Raw genomic sequence first — 25487 nt, forward strand, 5'->3', positions numbered from 1 at the left:
GTTGTGGGATTAAAATTCCAGGTCCCTGGTGGACGGAGCGAGCAAATAACTTTGGTTGGCCTTGAGGAGTTGCAGAGGTGAAGTCATAAGGATTAGAGAACGTGTCCGACTTGTAGGCCGTAGGACAATTCCTTTTTAAGAGCTGGTCTTTTGTAGACTTTTGGCCGTAGACCTATGTTTGTAATTCTGTTGAATTATGAAAGTGTTATGTTGTGGTTTTGCTTCCTGCTTTTCTATCCCGTATTTTATTGTCAAAGGTTTTATAATACGTTCCGATTGCGCAATAAGAAATGAATGGGGTCAGCGACACTACCTGAGAATGTTGTGTTTGCATGACCATGGTGGGATGTTGGCGCGCTCGAGATTCGGGGCGTGATAGTAATGGTGTTATAAGCTCGACACCAAGTAAAGATATGCAGTGTTATGGAAAAGCCATGGTCATCTCATTGTCCGAATATCATTTGCAATCTGCCATGAAGAATCGATCCGTGCTTGCTGTTTATAATATTTGATTCATTTCAGTTGTACAGTCGTCTACTTTAAGCTTAGAACCAGTTATTTGATCAGTAGGGAAGTCATCCATTTCATTTTTATTGCATCATGCTAAAGCATATAGCCATAATTCTAGTTCAATGACCGTGGCTTTGGAGCGCTGGTATGGGCTTTGTCCAATTCTGGCATCCGAAAATCCTCTTATTCTAGAAATGATGAGCTTGTCTTTGCACGAGTCTTATGCATGTCGATGACTTGGGTCCTCCCTAGGTATTCCTTGAGAAATTATGGTCTACTTTCCATTACACCTCATGTCAATCACTACACAAGATAGCCATTAACAATTGACAATATAAAAAGGATTAATACCACAAAAAATATATGAGCCTTATTTATTACAAAATAGTTTTCGTGTAAAAAAATCTTAAATTAGTAATATTTTGACAAATTTACTTCCATTAACTTCGGCCCAATATCCTTGTTAAATTGCTGACTGTGAACACACAAGTAGACAAATGGCTTGGATAATCGGCGTGTAATATGGAAATTCAACATAAAGGGGTCTCCTAATCAATATTTTTTTGGGGAAGTCAAATTTGAAGAAAATGAATTGAGATTGAGAAATTTCCTAAAATTTGTGGTCATGCCTCAATTTTGTCTAAGATTTTGGTGATTTCAAAGAGAGTGTGAAGGAATAGATTTAATTTTGCCCTATTTCCCAATCTTAATTCATTTTCTTTAGCTCTGGCTTCCTTTAAATGATGTTTTAGGAGACCCCTTCACATTAAGGGCGCGTTTGGTAACCATTCTATTCCCAAGATAATTTTTTAATCATAAATGGTTTTTTTTTTATTTTGTTCCCGATAACAATTTCTGGACAAAAGAAAGCGTTTGATAACCGTATAAAATTTATATTCTTGGAATAGAAATGTGTTTAGTAGGATTCTTAATTTTTTTTTATTTCTTTAATTCTTTAATACTTTTACTATATTTTTCTTATTTTTCTCCTTTTTCTTTTTATTTTTTTTGTTTTCCCATTTTTCTTCTTCTTCCTCCTTCTTTGTGGTTGGTCGCCGGCCGCCGTGATTGGTGATCAGCTAGGCGAGATCTCGGTGAGCTTGTCGAAGGCTCGCCCGGCCATGGTGAGCCTTGGCCTCACCAATGGCCAGCGAGGCTCAACCTCGCCCATGCAACGCAAGATCGCCCTTGCCTTGCCTTGGCAAGGCTGAGCCTCGCCAATGGCTAGGTAAGGCCGAGCCTTGCACTGATTGGAGAGGCAAAGCCTCGTTGGATCACTTAGCCACGACAAGGTCATCGGATCTTGCCTAGTCGATCACCGGCGGCGATAGCGATGGCCAACAGTGGCCGATCAGCTGGGACTGGAAGGAAGAAGAAGAAGAGAGAAGGAGAAAAAAAAAAAAAAAAAAGTTAGGCTTAATTTTTGAAATTGTTCCCGGAAATAAAAAGTAATTTTTTTCTACTTTTTGATTCTATTCCAAATTTATTCTAAAAAAAAATAGATTTTTGTTCCTGAGAATAAAAATTTTACCGAATGGATTTCTGTTCTTTTTTCATTATAGAGAACAAAAGGATAGAAACAATTGTTTCGGAGATGGTTACCAAATAATGCCTAAATTTCCATGTCGTATGCATATTACATGCCGATCATTTCAGTTGTTTGCCCACATTTTTTTTATGCCAACAATTTAATGAGGATACTGAATAGGACTTAATAGAGAGTAGATTTGTTTAAATATGTCGATTTGAGATTTTTCATGAAACAAAAATTAGTTTTAGGAAGAAGTGTACTAATTTGATATTTTTGTGACAAGAAAGTCAACTTAAAGTAAATTTTATAAGAATGCATCAATTTGAGATTTTTTTTAATGGTGTTACTAAAAACAAAGCAACACATATCCCCAGATAAGAAAACAGAGGTCCGAAATGATTGCTAGGTGGGCACTAGTTTTCAGTGGCATTAGGCAAGCGGTTATCAATCGTTGATCACCTCCCACCTCGTGCCTAATTGAAGTGACATATTTTGTCCTTCTTTAGACAAAGAAACTCTCCACCTCTATTAGAATTGCAAGTAGATTGCAGTTACATCAATGGAGTGGGTACGAAATGCCTCAAACACGAAGGATGTGCCGCAATGAAGAGACTGCTCTTTCTGAGAAACTCATATTGATGGATCTCCTTTAATTTCATGAACCTTTACTCAATGCCTATTTCTGACCAAATCGATTTAGTAGAAAAAGAAACGGATGCATCATATGACACAACTCGTAGGCATGTTGTTTAATTGCTGAACCCTTGCTATCTATCAAGGGCCGACGTGCATTGGATAAATCTGGAAAGTAACTGCCTGTAACCCCTTAAATCATTACGATAAAGAAGAACAAGGAACACTAGACTTTCGGTACTCATACATTTTCCAGAGTCCACTTTTGGTCTTTATATTTGGTTATGTCACAATTCTAGTTCTTATATTATTTTCTGATGGCAATCTTAAGTCTTTTTTGTTAACGAGTTTGATTTCAAAATCTCTGATGGAAAGTGCGGAGTTAGCAATGACCATTGATATTGGGAGCCAATATGTACAAATTGTGATCCATTTAGCATCAATCATCGATAGGTAATACCTACACGTACGAGATATAGAAGAAAATTACATTGTCGCTCCATGTATAAGTCCTTAGATACATGTATTTTATTCAATGGCAAAACTAATCCTTGTACTGTTGTCAATTATAGTAGAATACTTTGATGACATTTCTATTTTAGATCGAAAAGGAACGATAAATCAAGATTAACTAGGTAATGCCTACATGTAAGTCCTTACAATCAAATGGAGAGTCTCGTTGAGATTAGTTCCACTATATACAATTCTATTGTAGATGAACAAACAACTCATTCGAAGTCCCATTTAGGCTGCATTTGGAATTGGCTTTGGGAAGAAACTTTGGGCTTCCAAGGAACTTTAGGTGTTTGGTTTCATTTTTTAAACCCACCTAGAGGCAAAGTTTGCCTTGCAAATGCTAAAAGCCCAAGGTAGGTCCTAGGCTGCCTTGAGTTTTTAGCATTTTCGAAAGCCCCATGTCTATTGTTCATCTTCTTCTCCTAGTGGTGTGTGTTTGGTTAGCAACAAGCTCGAGAGAGGTTGACAAGGTCACAGCAACCGTCACCGGCCAATTGCGCTACCTCGGCCAGTCGCAGCAACCGCTTGCAAGTCGCATCGTCGCAACCCAACTCTAGGTCGAGCAACCATAGGCACAACCTAGATCTGGGTAGCCAACCAAGTTTGCACAACCGAGGCACCCAAATCTGGTCGGGCCACCTCTGCGAAGGGCCACCTGAGGTCGCTCGACCCCAGGCAGCCCTCGCCGATTGTCTCCAAAGGCTGCCTGAGGTCGCTGGTGGCCACCTACCTTGCCGGCCAACTCTTTTATTTTTCTTTTGACAATTTTTTTTTTCAATCACAAAAGTCATTTGTAAATGTAATCTCTCCAAACACCATTTTACTCAAAGGTACTTCACAATGGACTTTCAAACTACAATTTAACAAATACAATTTGCATTTTGGAAAATCTCTTTAACTTAAAGTCCTTTGCATTTTTTCAAAGGTTTTCCCCAAAATGCAACCAAACGGACATATATCATTCTTTTTTGGAAAAAGTTAGAATCGTCATCACATGAGTTGTCTTATCTTTAATGGATTCGAGCGAAAGTTATGGGAAAGACTTAAACTTTTTGCTGGGGCAAAATTTGACAATAGAAAAAAGTAAGTGGACAAGACACGTGCTCCTCAATAAGTAGAAGGACCAAAATTGCAATTTTTAAAAGAATTTGGAACCACTATTATCCCTGGCAATGATGGTAATGGATGCTTACCACAACTAACTAAGAAAAACTTGATTAGGTTGTCAATGTCCTCGTTTAGCAAACATTGTTCCAAATCTAATTTGATGCTTTATTCTACGGTCCTCCTTTCATTTCCAACTAAAGTTTTCGTGCTGCCATGAAATAAAAATGAAGGAATATATGATAGTTGGACGTCATAAACTTGGCAAAGTAGGTGCTTTGTGATTTTAGTAAAGAGATTATGGATAAATTAAGAGTCAAGGGTCTATATAAGGCTAACACACTTTATTTAATTAGTTCATGCAGCAGCATAATCAATCCTGGCACTTTGTTGGTCCATCTCTAAAGAGATTTATTCATTATTGACGTAGAGGGTAAATAAAGAACAAGGCAAAATTTGAAACTGCGGGACCACATTTAGACCATTTAAAAAATAAAAGGTATCAATAAGAAAAATAAGTTATCTGTTATACATATATAAATATTCTTCATTCATTTTCTCATACCTTTAGATTTTAGGGACAAATAGTTTGTGTAAAAAAATAAAAAAACCGTTGGAAGGCTTTTTTATTTTTTTTTTTTTGGTGGCTTGTTTCAAGATGATATAACTCAATCAACAATGGAAGATAATAAGGAAAATGGGATGGTGAAAGCCCATATTGTACATGCAAGTTTAATTCTCAAAGAAATAGAAGAATAATGTAAATCTTCTAGTACGAAATAACAAAGGATGTCGTCTATGTTAAAAAAAGAAGCATCTTGATCAAGCATCAGCCATAATTGAGCTTAGCGAATCAGCCTAATAGTTTAAACCTCTGATGAAAAGAGTCACCTGATTATTAAAGCTGTCTGGTCAATAGCTTCGAGATAAGCAATTTTGATTGATTACAGGGATCCGATCATCACCGAAAATACAATGAACCATTTTGATTAGAGCAATTGCATAATCGAGGGAAAAGGGGTTTAGTTAATTAATCTGCTTTTTTTGCTACCAACAGCGTTGCTTTGTAGGATATTTAGCACGAATCAGCGTGGGATCTGCTCAATGGTCCCCAAAAGAACACTTTTGACAATGCCTACAATTCTACTACTGTCATTTTTCTTCTTTTTGGTGGTACAAACATTGATATATAAATAAAAGCATGCGTCGGTCATTAAATTTAGTGAACAATGATGTAGACTTCCAAATATATAGCACGAGAATCACTCTCTATGGACTGGAAAATGCTGGACACCTAGAAAGTGGTCGCAGTTCAAAATTGAATTTGTCAAGCTCTCTGCAGTTGCGGATGGTTCATATAGAGACAGATCTCTCCATCATGATCGTCATAGGCGACCAAGCATGCTTTTAGTACCATTTATTTAATTATTTGGAATCAACTATGATTCCAAATTTCTTTTTATCCAAAGTCAATTTTATCGTTGTAAAATAAAGATGGGTGGTATTAGTGAGTTCCTCGAAATACTTGCTAAGTATGTTTTATTTGAAATGATTCAATATTCAAGACATTGATTGTGCATATACAAGGGTAATAGTGCATCGAAAATTGTAAAGTTTTATTAATCGATTGCTTAATGAGTGCTTCAATCGTTAATAAAATTCAATAAAAATTATGGGAGTAGCTCTCATGAATCATCACGGAAGTTTACAAGAAACTTCCTTTCCTCAAAAGAACTATCCAGATTCATCCCCCGTCTTGCATCCGCACCCGGCTCAGGAATGTCTCAGTCTCTGCGCGTTCATATTGAATTTTCTTTAGTAATCACTCTAAATTTCCGAACGAAAGATTTGTCTGTGGCCATACTAGTTTTGCCTATATATATACATACGACACCCCGCCATCGTCACCACTAAAATCCTCGTCCTCAACGAAACCAATTGCCACCACCTTTTCTCGACTCGTCTTCCTTTGTCTTACGACTGAAAGAGGGAGATAGAAATGTCGGGAGACGTGGTCGAAGAATTCCAGGAAAACGCAAGGCAACAAGCCGAGACAGCTTCTCCGTCACCATCTCCGATACTCATGAATGGGAAGAAGCTCTCAAGCTACAAGTTGCGCAGATACGACTCGTTAGATATCGAATCTGCTAAGTACCTCGGTCACCATCGTCATGGCTCCAAGCAAGTAAGTGTGGATTAAATTCTGAACACCGGCCTCATTTTGTTTCACGTGTAAGGCCCGATTCACATGCAAGAGTGTGGCACTAATGGAATGCGATTTCTCATGTTTGAAGGCAGTGGAGTGGCCGGTGATACTGAGTCTGGCGTTCCAGAGCATAGGGATAGTGTACGGGGACATCGGCACGTCCCCGCTTTACGTGTACTCGAGCACATTCAGCCAGGGCATCAAGCACGATGACGATGTCCTGGGCGTCCTCTCCCTCATCTTCCACACCATCACCTTGATCCCTCTCATCAAGTACGTCTTCATTGTCCTGCGCGCCACCGACAACGGCGACGGTAAGACAAACCTAGTCCCACGTATCTTCGTACATTCTGATAAGAAAGAACGTCTCTATGAGTACCAAGAAGAGAAGAAGTTAGTATGGACTTATGTATTATTAATAGCTGGTCCTAATGTTACCATCTTGTCAAAGTGAAAGGGATTTTCTCGTAAGATGCAAATGTGTTAATCTAATTCTTGGTTTGGTCGCTTTGCACGCCTCCTTTGTTAAGGCAATAGATATCTCGGTTAGAAGAACAATATCTCTCCTACGTAAATACATCTATAACCATTTTTTTTAAAAGTAAATTACATCTTATAAAGTTTCTTTTTCGTCTCCATCTACATCTTGTGTTCTGTTTGGTATCTAGAATTCAAGGTTCGCACCGTTCAAAATTTCACAGCCGAAATGAAAAAAAAGTCTCGTTGGCTCTTCGGGTGACTGCAGCCAAAAGACGGTCTAAAATTCTCGACCAATCTCTATTCATTTATGTACGAATAAACATAGTTTATACTTATAGAGATCGGGAGGCTCCTACTGGTGAAATTCTTGACCTTTGCAGAGAATGATGTCATGTCCACGAAGGAAACTAATAACTCACCTGCTCAAATCTTGTCGTAAGCCTGCATGCTCTATTTGACTTTGATAAATGTTTACTAACATCAATAAGCTAATGACATGACGTGAGAGACTGCCATATTATTTAATATGTTCGTAGGTTTCACCTACACGGAACATGATATAATACATTGCTGAAAAGTACTTACGTTTTGGTGGGCCAGTTAAGTGGGCTTGAAGGGATTTGAAGCGCCGGCCCGATAACAGTGGTCAAAACATACAGTAAACAAATATCTGTCGAATTACTTGATAAATCAATTTTTCACTAGAACATTCAGATCGCCAGAACGATTTATATTGCCCAATCGCGAATCTAATATATATGGGCCACTTGTCTGGGTTTCATGAATAAGATAATTGAATGCACTTAAAACACCGAAGTGATGCTTTCTCATGTGATTTAGCAAACTAGTTAATGCAGCAATTTGTTCCTTTTAAGTTGCCTGTCTCATCCGGTGAGGACTTCAACTGGTTCAGGTCCCGCGTGGGGTAGCCCTTCCTCTTGATGTCAATCTCAAGAACAAATGACTATGTTTGCTATGTACCCCTAATTTCTCTTTACTCTCCACGTGATGACATTGTCCAAAAGTGTCCTGCCAAGTTGGAATGCAGAAATTATGAGTTGACTGCATTAGTACATATTTAATTTGGAAGGTAAATAAGGTTTGGAAAGATTTGAATTCAGGATCTCACGCTCTAATACCCTATGAGATTTTGCAGCTCCATCATCGACTACTTTAAAAGCGTTATTCTATATTTAAATATTCTATCGAGATTCCTAAAATCTAACCATCCAGATGGGATTTAGTGTACATAAAACACACACTGAATATTTACACGATTGAAGCCGGCATATTGTGTCATTTTAATGCAATCCATAGTAAAGGTCTTCCAAGTGATGCGCATTGGATAGTAAAAAAATAAATAGTCGTTGGCATCGATGAGATTCAGTAATTAGGCCCATAGACTTTTGTCTGGATTTATGATTGGTAAGTTATGTCTGTAACCGACCCAAAAAAAAGCGCGACATGTCAAGTGATAGATGAATACACAAAAAAGGCGCTAATGGCTTAAAGCGTAGCTTCGGTGAGTTTTTGATTCGACTGAGGGAGTCCTGGTAATTATAATGCCTCAGTATAATTGATTTTTTTTTCCCCATGATTTTAGCTGATCTAGCTAAAAATTCAATATCATCTCTCCAGTGGACAAGAATGAATTTTTTTCCCATTTTTTAGGAGGGACATTTGCATTGTACTCGCTATTATGCCGATATGCAAGGATAGGGTTGATCCCGAGTCAACAACCAGAAAATCAAGATGTGTCTAATTTCCAGCTAGAGCCGTCAAGCAATCGCCTACTCAGGGCATCAAGGCTCAAGTCCAAGCTCGAGAAGAGCCAGTTCGCCAAGTTCTTCTTACTCTTTGCCACCATGCTTGGCACTTCCATGGTGATTGGTGATGGTGTCCTCACTCCTTGCATCTCTGGTGCGCACCTCTAATCATCCCTGTCTCGAATCTTTTACCAGAGCAATTAGGTAGTACCCTTCTGATTTAGGTTTACGTGATGAAATGCCGTATGTGCAAAAGGTTGATCAATTATGCAAACAAGGGAGACGTTGATGGCATTTGCGGATTAAATGGTCGTTAGCTCGTAGAAGCGCGTTTGAAGCACGAGATGATTCGCTCGTTTAAGAGTCCCGTACAAGCCCACCGCTACACCTGATCAAAGAGTGGATTGGCCGTGTCTCAAGCCTAAAATTGATTGCCTGAGCCAGTCCAAAATATGAAACACATCAATTTCGATTGATGAAATGACCAACCTTGAGAGGGTTGAAGCCAGCCTAGCTCGGGTTCAAGAAGGAATTTATTTGTCCAGACCTACCTAATTTGTGTTTTGGACCCTCTTGATTTGAGTGGGCTGGCCGGCAGCTTGATTTAGTATAATTCCTATGTAACCCAAAAGGAATGCTTATATATGGTATATTAGAATAAATCATGTCAATCAAAAAGACAAAGAAGTTCGAAAAATTTGAAAGTGGCAGGGAAGAGTAAGTACAGCAAACATATCCCTTTTATTCAACATTTTGTTGTGTGGTCTTGAGTCTTTATCGCCCTAAAACTAGTTTAAATGATGAGACTTTTCCTCATATTTATAAACCGATCACCAGCTTTTCTAAAATTGATGTGGGATAACTCTAAAAAACTCCACCTCACACATCGAGTCTGGGGTTAGTGCAGTAACAACCCATCTCTCCTGTGTGACCGTTGGTTCCAAATTTTTTGATAACCTAAACTCCGATACCAGCATTGGGTGGTTTCAAGCCTCTCTCATCCTAAAAGCTAACTAAAGGTTGAGATTTTTATTTATATTTGTAAACTACCATCAGCCCATTTCGTGACTAATGTAAGATCACCCCAACACCCTCGTGGTAGAAATTGGCTTTAATGTCGTCCTTGCCATTTTCTTGACTTGCTATATAGGAGTTGCTTTTCATGATTAAACATTGGAACAATATGGATGATCCAACATACTTTTGGGATCTTTTAGTTGATTAAGGAACGCATATATATTAACTCGCAAGAACGTTTCCTATATAGCAAACTGGCAATCGTGGCAGAACAATGAGGATCGATCGAACATAACAAGGCATGGTTGTGTACGCTCATTTCCATGTTTTCATTGACAATTTGTCAATGTTAAATAATCTATCTTGCGTAACATATGACTGATTTATAATCACAATTGCTAATGTCGATTTGCAATATTTGACTTGTAATCCCATGTGTGTGTTGCAGTTCTGTCAGCTGTTGGAGGGATCAAGCGAGCTACTTCTTCAGTGACAGAAGGTATTGTATTTTACTATCGCATCGGCCTCATTATCTCTCAGCTTGTTCTATGATTCAAAGACGTAACTTTATACCATGAGTACTATGCACCATGAGATATGTACACAAATTAATTCCTAGGCACCACATACACGTACTGCCTCAATGCATCCAACTGTCCAAGTAGACATCTCAAACCTTTTTATTGTTGTCGTGGAAAGAGCACCTTCCGATCAAGCTCAATTGCAAAATAATGGAGAAAAAGAGGTAGAAATAGAGAAAATAAGTCATTTGGATTGACGTGGTTTAGTCTGAGTAGTGGTACTTACTCCATGGAGAGTAGCAACTATACCATAAGCTTAAATCTGGAAAGCTCTCATACCCAAGTCCCCTCATGCACCCTCTTTCCTCACTAGTATTTTACTCAAATTCTTGAGTGTTTTCATCACAAAAAAATTTTAGAGAAAAAAGCCTTAGAACACTAAAGAGGCTCTAACATGTAATATCTTTAAAAACAGGTAAAAATTGAACTTATAACATGATTTTCGGGATCCCATGGGAAGACCCATGCGCTCGAAACAAGCTCGGTGCGCCTGGGCTTGGCCACAGGCCATCCCTGGCCTATGGCCCTGGCAGCCTGAGCCCTTCTGCCCGGCCCTCTGGTCCTCACTCCAGAGCTGTTCATGGGAGCCCCGGCGTACAACCTCGTCTGGTCAGTTGTCAGGACTTGGTTCATTTGATGACATTTCATTTCTTTAGAGGGGCTCAAGTTAATATAATCCGAATTAGTACGAATATGGCTACACCTTCACCCTATATGGACGACAAAAATGTTGAATCCTGCCCAAGATACTGGGCATCTTTTTGGCATCCCAAGTAAGTCGTGCATTATTATTGGATTCTTTCAGTTTCTTCGATTGAAACTAAAGAGACTGAGTAGGTTCTTTGAACAGAGTTACAAATTAAGATAATTTCACCCGAGTGGAGTGTTGTCTTATCCTACAGAAATTATCACCACAGAAAAAACATACCTATGTGAATGGTGATTTTAGGTTTAGATGGTGCAACCTTATCTGTGGTCCGAGGTTTATATGTCATATAACTGTGCGTCTACTATTTCTTCTCTCTTCCTACAACTTGAACATCTTTGTGTTCTACAGATATGATAGTTTGGATTTCGGTGGCGATACTGGTGTGCTTGTTCACGGTCCAAAGGTTCGGGACTGATAAAGTTGGATACAGTTTCGCTCCAATCATATGTGTTTGGTTTGCATCTGTTGGCACGATTGGTCTCTACAATTTCATCAAGTACGACCCAGGAGTCATCAAAGCCATCAATCCAGTTTACATCGTCGATTACTTTCGGAGGAACAAGAAGGAAGGATGGATATCTCTCGGTGGCATTGTCCTTGCCATAACAGGTACAATCGGATTGCTTTTCTCCTTTACTTATTGGCCAAATCATTTAAGTTCAGTTAGGTGTATTATGTCAATATAATCGATTAGTTTGGAAAAAAATGCAGGAACGGAGGCATTATTTGCCGATGTTGGGCACTTCACGGTCCGTTCAATACAGATTAGCATGTGTACCGCGACATACCCCTCGCTTATATTGGCATACGCTGGACAGGCCTCATTTCTTCGAAAGCATAACAGCCTTGTCAATGACGCATTCTATGAATCTATACCTGGTGAATATTTTCTAACCTTCATATACGCGCTAACTGTCTGAGATTAATTACAAATGAAATCATCCTTTTAGGGTTGTTCATCTTCATTTAAATATTGAAGATGGCGATAACTCTCCATGCTGCAGGGCCTTTATATTGGCCGATGTTCGTGATCGCAATACTGGCAGCGATCATTGCGAGCCAAGCTATGATCTCAGGGACGTTTTCGATCATCCAACAATCACTCTCACTTGGGTGCTTTCCTCGCGTTAAAATTGTGCATATGTCGTCAAAATACGAAGGACAGGTTTACATACCGGAAATTAATTATCTCCTGATGATGGCATGCGTTGGGGTCACTCTTGGCTTCAGGACTACTGAGAAAATAGGCAATGCCTATGGTAAGTCATTAGTTCTTACACTTTTGCTGACCCTTTCATGTCCTAGCTACCTAACATCACTTCAAATCATACAAAGTTTAGTACCTCTAATGACGGTGCATCTGAAAATTTAAAATCAACGGTGAAAGCATGGTTTTATCTATTTTTTCGCTTGCTAAGATGGACCTCACAAGAACAATTGTCATCATAATAAATGTCGCCTTTTCACCTATCTATAATTCCACTCCTTTAAGCATATCATGATGCATATAATTCATATGAGTGATTTTATTTATCTGTGTGAGGGACTAAATATAAATGCATATATCTTTCATGCAGGCATAGCGGTGGTTTTTGTGATGACCCTCACATCTGGATTCCTGGTGCTCATCATGATCATGATATGGAAATGGAACATCTTCTTCGTGATCGCTTATATTCTAGTTGTAGGCACTGTGGAGCTTCTCTACTTGAGCTCGGTCCTCTACAAATTCTACCGAGGAGGATACCTTCCATTGGCCTTTGCCGCCCTCCTTATGACCATAATGTACGTGTGGAACCACGTGTACCGGCGCAAGTATTACTATGAGCTCGATCACAAGATGTCACCGGAGAAGCTCAGGGAGATTGCCACAGACCCCGCCAGCCTCTGCTGCTTACCGGGGCTCGCTGTCTTCTACTCGGAGCTCGTCCAAGGGATCCCCCCGATCTTCAAGCACTATGTGGAGAACGTGCCTGCTATCCACTCAGTTGTCATTTTCGTCTCGATAAAGTCGCTCCCGGTAAGCAAAGTTCCGTCAGAAGAGCAGTTCCTGTTCCGCCGAGTTGAGCCGCAGGAGCTCAATGTGTTTCGGTGCGTCGTGAGGTATGGGTACACCGACTCACGGAATGAGCACGATGAGCCGTTCGAGAGGCTCCTATTTCAAAGGCTCAGGGAGTATGTAATGGAAGAGCACTGGACTATGACCCATCAAGAGAGATTGAACAAGGGCAAGGATGGTGACGAGAGATTAGTTGATAGGTTAGAGAGTGCAGAGAATTGTGAGAATGGGGTCAAAAAAGAGATCGATGATGAAGCGAATGACAATTGCAAATATAAGGCACAAGAGGCATCGGAGAGAGAGATTCGAGTGCTGGATAGGGCTTGGCGTGCGGGTGTGGTTCACTTAATTGGTGAGAATGAGGTGGTGGCAGGGAAAGGGGCTAGTTTGGGGAAGAGGGTCTTGATTGACTATGCTTACAACTTCCTGAAGAAGAACTTGAGGCAGAGTGACAAGATCTTTGACATTCCACACAAGCGAATGTTGAAGGTGGGAATGACTTATGAACTTTAGGAAAAAAGATAGATATATCATATTGTGAATAAAGAGATGTTATGAATTATGATCAAGGTGATAACCATTGTTATTATGGTCGAGAATTTTAAGACGTAAAGTGGGTCATTAAAGGGCACAACAATCTATTGTGAAAGAGGGCTAAAAGGATGAATTCCTGTCTAGTGGTAATGTTTATACAATGCAATCTATAGAAAATTACATTCCGCATTTATATCTGCCTTCTTATGCACTTTCATATTGGTAACCTCGCAGTCAAACAAAAACTTCTTTCCTGATGCTCTACAGTTTCTAAAGTTAAGCCGGAGCCCACGATGAAGAGGTTAAGAAAAGAGAAAGAAACTACAGACATCAGTCTTAGGAATGCAAATCTTTGAAGAGAAAAATAGAGAAGACGACAAGGGATTTTTTACTTTAAAATCCTTTCAAAATTAAAAGGGAAAAACCATGATACTGCACTAGATAACCCCTTTACTATTAGTATCATATCAAAGTTACGAACTTCAGGGTCATTACAACTACAAAATTTATTGCCTCAATATATGGTGGAAGTCTAGGGCATACATAATAATGATAGAAATTACATGCATAGCAAAAGTTTTGAGCTTTAATATTACTTTTTTCCTATCAGACTCCACAACCCTATCAACCAGAGGTAGATGGATGATCTTCTTCTCAGTGATCTTCGTCTTCTTCGCATCTTTATCTTTTCCTTTTTTAAAAGCAACAAGAGAGAACCGCATAGACATCAGATATGCAAGTCGCAGGAGATTACACTTCTGGCTGGTCTTTATCCAATGATGCCTTATTTTCTTCAACTCTTTGCTTCAGTTTCCTCAGTTCCAGTCGGCTTTTCATCGTTATGTTCTCTCAGTGGTAATCTTTTCTTATGCTTCTATATGTACTATTTTCTTTTCACTTATTTTCCTATAGAATCTATTCCGTGTTTGAAGTTGAGAACCTACAAGGAGGATAATTTTTTTTCTCTATTATATTTTCCACTAAGAAGTTCTTGGCCATGAACGATGTGATACTCTCTCTTCCTGCTTCAGCAAGGACCAGCTAAAAGAATTTGTTGCTGAAATGAAAGAGAAATTTTTAGATTGTTTTACTAATGTAACTTGGCAAGGGGAAAATTATCAAAAAGATCCTAAATTGGTGATATGATGACTAATTCAATTTTAAACCTTTCAAACATGCCAATTTAGTTCTAAAACTTTTGAAAATTTGTCAATTTAGTCATAGAACTTTTAATGATTTACCAATTTAGTCATCTTAGACAATTTTGACTGTAAATCACAAACATGGACAATTTTTGTATTTCTTTTTTATTTTTTTCCTTTTATTTTCATTTCTTTTTTCCCCTCCATTGGCCTCAGGCAAGGGTTGTCATTGGCAGATTTGGCAAGGGCAACCCTCCCACAATGCAACGAGGGCACCCTAATCTGAGGCAGGCAAGTCGCCGGTCATCAACAAGGCCCAATGAAAAGGGAAAAAGAAAAAGATAAAGAAAAGAAAAAGGAAAGGAAAAAAAGAAAAAAATAAATCATAAAATTGTAAAAAAAAAAAAAAAAAAAAATGCCTATGTTAGCATCAATCATGTCACGTATGATGATGATCAATGCTGATTAGATCATCACGTTAGCAATTTTTAATCAAAATTAGTCGAAATGACTAAATTGATAAATCGTTGAAAACTATTATGACTAAATTGCTAAATCATTAAAAGGTTTAGGATTAAATTGACACAATTGAATTCCTTAGAACTAAATTGGCCGTTGTACAATAAGTTTAGAACTTTTTGGATAATCTTCTCACTTGACGAGGATGGTAGTTGTGCAATGAGAGTGCTTCTCCGTTTTGTGTTGTATATTCTTTCTCTATAATGTCCAGCTTCTTTTGTAAACAAGTTTATATAGGGTTAAGCCTAGGGTTGTCTTGAAAGAATCAAGGATATCTTTATTTCATACTTTAAGTCATGTGATTTCTTACTAGGAAATTAGAGTATACCCTCTTTCTTATTTCTTTATAATAAAAATGTAATAATACGACCAACTTCAATAAACAAATATTTCTTAATTCGAAGTACCACATGCAAATCACACGTATATTTCGACTATGAATAGGCTTGTTCCAATTATCACTTTCTTTGGAGCTTAATACAGATGATTTAATTCAGCTCTAAGCCTTCCTATTGCAATCCTGTCAAAATGTGATTTAAATGGAGTTATTACTATTAAATGAAAAATACTCCCAATATGCAAATGCAAATTAATTATATATGTGCTTAGGAGTCCGATGATCCCTAATTTTCAGTGCAATGAACAACTAAATGGACCATCAAAATTTAAGTGTTAACATAAAATTAGGTTTTATTTCGTGCATATCTTATCTCCATTATAATGGTGGACCTGAAAATTTTTATTGGAATGTAGCTTTTTAAAGAAATTTTAATTTTTTTTTATTTTGCTTTGTTGTTAGTGCTTTTTGGTGATTGGTGGAAATTGAAACTTGTCAATTATTTATAGAGGTATGGCCCTCGTGGCAGCTTTAATTAAAAAGTGAGTAAACTCTCAAAATACTATATTTAAGATGATTTTCCTAATCGCCCAATCCGAAAGAATATTTCTTCATGCTCATAGTGCATTTATCGGGAAGAATAGACCTTCGAATTCGATATTTCGAAAGTGAAATTGTATATAACCTCCTCTCTCTCTCTCTCTCTCTCTCTCTCTCTGGAAGAATAGACCTTCTCGATATTTCTCTCTCTCTCTCTCTCGGGCGTCTTTGAAACGCATAGAACTTTTTGATAGAGAAAAATATTTTTCGTGAAAATCATAATTACTGAAAATGACTACTTTTAGTTATTTACTGATATTGTTAGAATAGTAAATGATGGGAAAGTGACCAAGAATCGGGAAAATGTAAAAATGTATTAACTTTCTCATGTCAAGATTGTACAATCACAGCCCTATTTATAATGTATAAGGCCTAACTAATTAGAGAAAAATATATAAAAAGGGAAATATCTTTTCCCACATACACAATATTCTAGTTTTCTCTAAATAAACCAATTAGCATCAATTAAGATCAATCATGGCAACAGTATCTTCAAAGCTGGTGGTCTATACACGTCGAAGACACCAAGCTTGCTCAATAAATTTGTATGTTGCCTTTGAAATAAGGGCTTGATAAAGATGTTCGCAGGTTGTTCTATCATTCTTATCTGTTTTGTCTTGATTACTCCAGTTTGAATATTGTCTATGATAAAGTGACAGTCAACCTCTATATGTTTCGTTCTTTCATGAAAAACCGAACTTACTACAAGCTTGAGCACAGCATCGTTGTTGCAAAACAAGACGGTTCTTTCACCCACACACCAAGATTTTGGAGTAAGCTTTTTATCTAGACTATCTCACAACTAGTCTTCACCATTGCCCGATATTCTACTCAGCAAACTATAACAATATAGTACACTTTTTCTTTGTTTTCCATGAGAGTAATGAATTTCTTAATTTTATGCAGAACCCTATAATTGATTTTCTACTCATAGGGCAAGTGGTATAGTATGTGTCACAAAATGCTATCATTTCCATGTTGTTGTCTTGAGACAATAGTATTTCTAAACTAGGATATCCTTTCAAATATTTCACAACATTTAGTGCAGCCTTCATGTGAGATTGTTTCAGATTATGCATAAACTAACTAAGAATTTGTACTACATAAAATATGTGTGGCCTAGTCATTGTGAGATAGATAAGCTTTCCAATGAGCCTCTGATAAATAGAAGGATCTTTGAGCAAAGGATCCTCGTTCGGGGGTAATAATCCTACTTCTAAGATGATTTCTAGGACAAACTTGCATTGATTAAGGCAAATTCCCTTATCCAATCGTGCAATCTCTTTTCCAAAAAAACATTTGGGAGGTCCCAAATCCTCAATGGGGAATGTGGAGTGTAGGTGCTTTTTTAAATCATTCAATGGTAGATTCATCATTTCCCATAATAAGTATGTCATCAACATATATAAGCAAACAAATTGATGATGTCCCTTGACTCTATGTGAATAAGGCATAGTCATGCTTGGATTATCAGAATTTTCAGTTGTAAGTGCAAAAGTGAACTTGGCGTATATTGACAAGAAGCCTATTTGAGTCCATATAGGGATTTATGTGGATGACACACTCGATTTTCCCCTTGTCTACATAAACACGGTAGAAGATCCATGTAAATTTCATCTTCTAGATCTCCGTAGAAAAAAGCATTATGAACATCCATCTAATGGAGAGGCCAATCATGAAGGTTGGCAATGGAGAGGACAGAAAAATTAGTGACTTTCTTTGCTACTAGAGAAAATGTCTCTATATAATCAAAACCTTCCCCTTATGTAAAACCCTCGGCTACTAGTATGGCTTTATAACGTTCAATTGAACCATCTACCTTGTACTTTATAAGGCTAGTAAAAACACCTAGAGGAGGGTGAATAAGTGTGAAAAAAAAAATTCGCAAAGAACAGTAGAAATATTTTTCTTCTGAAACTGAGTCTGAAGAATAACATACTTTTGAAACTGAGTCTGAAAAGTAGCAGACTTTAAGTGATATCAGACTTTAGCAGTTAAATAGAACTATGAACAAAATAAAGGAATTCAAGAAAGAGAATAAGAACACAAGGTTTATAGTGGTTCGGCTTAGATCAAGGCTACGTCCACTCTCCCACGCTAACAGCCTTCTTGGTTAGATTCCACTATGCAATCAACAAGAGATTACAACTTTGAGTGCAAACACTTAGTAGTATATCACACTATCTCACTAAGTCACTCTTTTGGTATTTCTCTCACGATCACAAATGTTTAAGCTCACAAGAGACAAGTGTATAATCAAAGGTCACTCAGACTTTAGAATTATAAATTCTACACTCCGTCTCTTACTTGCTCATCGGTCCTTGATCTCCTTAAATACTCATCCACTTCCAAACTAGCCATTAGACAGTATCTCGAGGATCGTCTTCCAATCTACCCATTGGACAGATCCGTATCTAAAAGATTTGGTAACCGTTGAGTGACAAAAGTAGAATCCCAAATTGATTCTGATCGCCCATACAAACAGAATCTTGATTTCCATAAGTAGAGGTTCTTCGTATAGAAAATTCATGTCTTCAATATCCAATCGTCAATCAATTAGATTGAGTCAATCATATCTATCTTGATGTAGAATCCAAACCAGATCACTAGTTGTTATATGATTGGGACTTGTGTTACGATCTGTCAAGTTGTTTTGTTCTGAATCTGCTTCATTCTAAGAGTCTTCAAAATTTATAATCTGAGTCTGAATGCAATAGACTTTACAATCTGGACAAAAGTCTAAACATATTTTGTTTCTGAACAAATTTAGTTTTAAGGTCTAAACACGGTCTGAATAAGTTCAGTTTCAGTATAAAGTCTGTCTTCTGGTTCTTCATTCACATTCATGTAGAACAGACTTTGACACTAAAGTTTGGCAATTTTCAAATTTGTTAGAGTTGATAAACTTCTAATGTAGAACTGAATTTACTTTAACACTAAAGTTTGGTCAATTTTCAAACTTTGACACGAAGTATTGGGAGAAATACTCACTCTAGAAAAATCTTCATAATAGACTTTGGACAATCTTGTTTAAACCTTAAGGCTTTTTGGATTTTTGAGAGATTTTCCATACATTTTGGGAGGAAAACATTTTTTAGTCTTTTTTCTAATTTTTTTGGACATAAAAAGCATTTTTGATTTTTGGATCTTTTTCTGAAAATATAAATTATTTTTTGGCTTTTTCTGACTTTTTTGGCTTTTTTGGGAAAATATGGACATTTTCGATTTTTTTTTTATTTTTTAGAAAATAAATCATTTTTCGACATTTTTTAAATATTTTTCGATTTTCTGGAAATTAAAACATTTTTTTAATATTTTTCGAAAATAAAACACTTTTTTTGATTTTTTTAAAATAAAATATTTATTTTTTATTATAATAATATTTTAAAAACGAACCGGTCGGATCCCCGGGTTGGGTCCGACCGGCCGTTCGCCTGATGCGGACGGGCTCGCAACGCAGCCCGACTCATTTTTTTTTTCTTTTTTTAGAAAACAAGTCTCGGCCCAAAAACAGACCCACTTCTCCGAGGCCCGTGTGAATTTAGTCCACACGTGACCGGCCCGACTCGAAGGAAACCCTACCCGGGTCCGACCCGCTTTCCGACCCGGCTTCCTCTTCGCAGAAGCGACTCCTGGAACCCTAGCGTCCGACGATCCGCGGCGCCGAGGGAGAGTGACGATAAGCGTTCGACGCTATCGGGCGGTGACTCGACGGCGGCGACGCGGTGGACGGCGGCTAGGGTTTCGGTGAAGACGACGGGCGGCTACTGGATTCTCAAGAAGCGGTGACGACGACGAGCAGTTCGCTTGGGTTCTCGGGAGGAGGCGGAGCGACAGTGACGACGCAGACGAGCACGGCCGTTACCTGTTCGCAACGAGGGCACGGCAAGGCGGCCGCAGTCGGCGAGACAGCGTCGGGATGCGAGATCGGGCGGAGTCGTCTGCGGCGACGGATCAGTTGGAGTCGCCGGTGGTGGAGCAGCAGAGTGGCGGTCGCGGCGACAGCGGGCCTTCAGCTTCGCAGATCTGGAGTGGCGGCGGCGTCGGGCATGACTCGAGGTGGCGTCGGGGGGTGCGACGGAGCTAAATCGACCCCAGATCTGGGCCTTCACCGACCCCTGCTCTCTGAAACCTACTCACTCAGCCCCTTACGCCGCTAATTTCCCTCCTCCGCGGATTCGCTTGCCGGCGGCCTCCCCCGATGTCTCGGTGGGAGGTCGTTTAAGCTCACGACCCGCTCTCTCTCTCGCCGCTCTTCAGCCTTCCCCGAAGTCTCTCGGCGAAGGTTTTCGAGCTCGCGATCTCGGTCTTTGCCGGATCTCGGCCTGCTTGTCCTCGACCCCCTCCGAAGTCTCGGTGGGAGGTTTATCCTTTACATATTATATCATCTGCATAGTCTATTACTCAACCATTAAACACGTTAGTAGCCTTTGATTTATTTTGTCATTTTCAAAACATCATAAATGTTTTCCTAACAATCTCCCCTTTTTTTATGATGACAAAACAATCTCTGAATATGTAGATGTGCAATCACACATTCTAGAATATTGATAAATCAATCATCAAATTTTAGGTTTTCAAAAAAATGTTATTTGAATCAAAAGATAGCAAATAAATTGAGCATAACAATATATAGAAGATAATCGCAGCTCAATATTATGCAATAAGTAATATCAACCAATCAACACATATGCATATTTATATTCTCTCCCCCTTTTTGTCATAATCAAAAAGCGATAATAATAGAAATAGTTTCACGTAGAGAATATAAAATGATAACAAATATATCTTGCACAATTTAGAAAAATCAACATTTACTAAGATATACAATATGGCTCACTTCAATCATATATATATCAGCAAATATCCTATAAAAATCATGGATCTATTATAAAATTTGCTTACCCCTTTTGTCATAATAAAATGATAATATCAATAAAAGATTTGTTAATGACAAAAGGAAATAAAAGATGCACTAACCAGATTTTGTAGAACTTAAATTCTAACAAATTTACCTTTTCCTTCCTTCCATAACAAGATCACGATTAATCCAAAAAGATTTTTCCATAAATAATCAACACTCCCCCTCAATTTGTTGCCATTTTGAGATGATCATGATTCTTTCTTTTCTTTTAGATTCACATTCTCCCCCTGTGATCATGACAATATTTGCAAATAGCACTAATTGTGGCTTGTGCACGTTGAGCAGAATATTTTTCCATTATTACCTTCGTAGCAAAAATATCCACAACGATCATTTGCATTTTGAAATTCGAGGCAAAAATTTATTTTCTTCAATTAAGCTTGTCTCGAATTCAACCTGCATCAACTTAACAAATTTTTTGCACAAATAAGCTGTAATAATTTCCACATAATATATAATGCCCTTTCTTCAAATAAAGAAATTTAATAGCATATATAAAATTATCAATTATAAAAATTCTGAACTACTCAACCTTCCATTTGACACAATAGGGATTTCCTTAACAATTTGCAAAAACTTTACACAAGGAAGAGAATTTTTTAACCTCCAAAAGATAGTATAGAATCTCCATGATTTTCAAATCAAGCTTTTCAAAATCCATATGGAAGATTCTATTGCCACCTGCAAAATCTTATATAATAGATAATAATCTTTGCAAAAATGTCACGTAATATCTTCCTTTGATTTGCGGATCAAACTTGCTAGATATAAGATATCTTTTATGAATATAGCAAGAATATGCAATAATATCTTTCGAGATCAAAGGGATTTCCTTGAGCATAAATCTCATATATATATATATATATATTATTGATGCATTTCACAAAAAGAAAGATGATATTTCTACCACGTACCAAATCAAGTAAAAACTTGTAATGCCTTATATTTATGACAAAAGATATTTGCAATATAATAAACAATCATCCAAAATTATGATAAATGCACGTAAAAATTTGTAAGGTGAGATGATAAAAAATATTCTTTTACCCATGGTATATGTTTGAAATATACCATTAATAAAAAAAAAAATCATTACCAATCTTCGTAGGAGATATTTTTCTGATTGCACCAAAATTTGCGTAAATTCGCAATCATTCTTGCCTTATTGAATTTACTGCAATGCACTCATTTCCTTTTTGGTATCCATCAATTTGGATCATTTCATTTCGTTAGAGCAAAATGGAAAATCTCCATAGATAAACAGATATTATTTCTTAATTCATCGTAACAAAGTATTTAAGAAAAGAATATCTTTGCACAATAAAGCAATATCACATAAAATAGATTTCACTTTGCAAAATATGACAAAATTAGACAGCATAAAATTAGAGAAAATAATTTGCATTATCTCTAAGAAAGATATCAAATCAATCACACATATTATATCAAATCATAACTCATGAATCACAAAAACAAATCATACGATTCTTTCTTCAATAAAACAAAATGTGATCATTATAAAATCTCAATCAACCAAGGATATATCAAATATCAAGTACTATGTGCCCAAATAAAAAAAATTACCTTCCTTACCAAATTCTCTTTCTTCTTTCTTCTTTATATCCTGCAAAAATAACTCATCTTTTCTTTGGTACCCATTTTTTCTTGGATCCATGAGAGCTAGTAGAGTATGTTACTTTTACACAATCTTTCTTAACGAGTCTCCAAACTTTATGACATTCTTTCTCAAAGTGTTCCAAATTTCCACAATTTGAACATTTGTGGGCTTTTCGACCAACTGGTTTTATAAACACTTTTTGAAAATGATTTTTGTAAAATGCCTTTAGAGGTCTTTGTCTAAGTCTCTCCTTGACTTTAGGAAAATCTATTAGAGAATCATTTTCCTTAGTGAAACCAAGTCCCGACTTATTATAGTAAGGAACTTGTATGGAAAGAATATGCTCTAATGTTTTTGATCCATTTAAAAATTTTGTCGAAATATTTGAAAATTCATTTTTTAAATAATCATTTTCTTTGACAAGTAAATCTTGACTTTCTTTTGTTTGTAGAAAATCTTTTTGCAAAATTTCAAAATTTTCTTTTTAAGAAAGATCATGTTGCCTAAGCCGAGAATTTTTCTTTTTAAGTTCAAAGATCCTTTTAAGAGAAGATTTGATATTTAAGCAGCGCTCACTTATATACTTTGAAACTTTGATAGGAATTTTTTAATTGCATACCTCGATTTCCTCATCGGATTCTAAGTCTGTATCTGAGTCAGACTTTGATTCTAAGTCTGTGTTTGAGTCAAACTCAGTTTCTGAATGTGTCATCAAGCATATATTTCATTGCTCATCATTTTCTTTCATTGTTCTTTTCTACCCATTCTACTTATATTGTCTTCTTTCACTGAATCTGCTTCCTTTTCTACTCAGTCTTTTGAATTTCTTGATCATAAAGCAAGTTCTTCGTCATCCATGTCATTTTCTGAGTCTGTATCATCAAAATCAACATTAGATATTAAAGCGATAAACTTCTTACCTTCCGGATCTTCTTCGTTGATTTGTTCCACTTCGTAGGATTAAAGAGTGTCAATCAATTCATCAACAGAGAGTGGCATAATCCTCTGAGTCTCCCGGATTGAGGCCTTAACATGGTTCCAATCTTTTGAGAGACCTTGCAAGAGTTTATTGACCTTCATTGGAGAAGAAATTGGCTGACCTTGATATGCTAAACCATTTATAATTTCTATAAAACGGCTGAATATATCTCCAATCGACTCTCCTAGCTTCATCTTGAAGGATTCATATTGGCCAAGCGGGAAGTTTATTTTTGTCTCTTTTACACGATTAGTTCCTTCATAAGTAACATGAAGTCTATCCGAGACTTCTTTTGTTGTTTCACATGAAGAGATTCTGTTATATTCAGCAGAAGACAAGGCGCAATATAAAGAATAAATGACTTTTGCATCAAGCTCTTCTCTTTTGGACATCTCTGTCCGAGACATAGGAACGGGGGGTTTGGTTTCTTTGTCTTTGCCAACCTTATTTGATGTAGACACAGCAGTGGGATTGATTCCTTTTTCCACAACATCCCATTGCAAAGGGATCTCTAGATCTTAGGAATACCTTCATTTTGTTCTTCCACACGTTGTTTTCCTTTCCATCAAAATATGGTGGCCTAGTGTTGCTCTATCCCTCCATAAGTCCTAGTGCCAAAATACAAGACATAGAAGATCTTTAGCTCAAAAGTAAAAATACTTTTATAAACCGAGCACTTGGCTCTGATACCAATTGATAGTGCTAGTATGAACACCTAGAGGGGGTGAATAGGTGTGAAGAAAAATTTTCGCAAAGAACAATAGAAATATTTTTCTTTTGAAACTGAATCTGAAGAATAACGGACTTTTGAAATTGAGTCTAAAGAGTAGCAGATTTTGAGCGAGATCAGACTTTAGCAATTAAATAAAACTACAAACAAAATAAAAAAGTTCAGGAAAGAGAATAAGAACACAATGTTTATAATAGTTCGGCTTAAATCAAGCCTACATCCACTCTCCCATGCTAACAGTCTTCTTGGCTGAATTCCACTATGCAATCAACAAGAGATTACAACTTTGAGTGCAAACATTTAGTAGTATATTACACTATCTCACTAAGTCACTCTTTTGGTATTTCTCTTACGATCACAAACGTTTAAGCTCACAAGAAACAAGTGTATGATTGAAAGTCGCTTAGACTTTGAAATTATAAATTCTACACTCCGTATCTTACTTGTTCATCAGTCCTTCATCTCCTTAAATACTCCTCCACTTCCAAACTAGCCATTAGACAGTATCTCGAAGATTTTCTTTCAATCTACGCATTGGACAGATCTGTATCTAGAAGATTTGGTAGCTGTTGAGTGATAAAAGTAGAATTTCAAATTGATTCCGATCGCCCATACAAACAGAATCTTGGTTTCCATAAGTAGGACTTCTTCGTATAGAAAGTTCTTGTGTTCAATATCCAATCGTCAATCAATTAGATTAAGTCAATCAAATCTATCTTGATGTAGAATCCAAACCAGATCACTAGCCATTATATGAGTGTGACTTGTGTTACAATATTCAAGTTGTTTTGTTCTAAATCTACTTCGTTCTGAGAATCTTTAGATTTTACAATCTGAGTCTAAGTGCAATAGACTTTACAATCTGAACGAAAGTCTAAACATATTATGCTTCTGAACAGATTTAGCTTTAAGGTCTAAACACAATATGAAAAAGTTTAGCTTCAATATAGAGTTTGTCTTCTGGTTCTTCATTCACATTTAGTTTGGAATTT

The 25487-nt window shown here is 37.2% G+C and overlaps 1 protein-coding gene across 1 annotated transcript; it reads left to right on the forward strand.

The window, feature by feature from the left end:
• The first annotated feature begins 6358 nt into the window (after positions 1-6358).
• LOC104456812 (potassium transporter 5) lies at positions 6359-13625 on the forward strand. The gene is made up of 8 exons (XM_010071668.3): positions 6359-6479; positions 6589-6814; positions 8652-8900; positions 10212-10262; positions 11402-11662; positions 11765-11932; positions 12058-12312; positions 12631-13625. Exons 1-8 carry the CDS (start codon positions 6378-6380, stop codon positions 13623-13625), a joined length of 2307 nt encoding a protein of 768 aa, XP_010069970.3. The 5' UTR covers positions 6359-6377.
• The last annotated feature ends 11862 nt before the right edge of the window (positions 13626-25487 follow it).

The sequence above is a fragment of the Eucalyptus grandis genome, chromosome 8, assembly GCF_016545825.1.
Source record: "Eucalyptus grandis isolate ANBG69807.140 chromosome 8, ASM1654582v1, whole genome shotgun sequence".
Classification (NCBI taxonomy): Eukaryota; Viridiplantae; Streptophyta; class Magnoliopsida; order Myrtales; family Myrtaceae; genus Eucalyptus; species Eucalyptus grandis.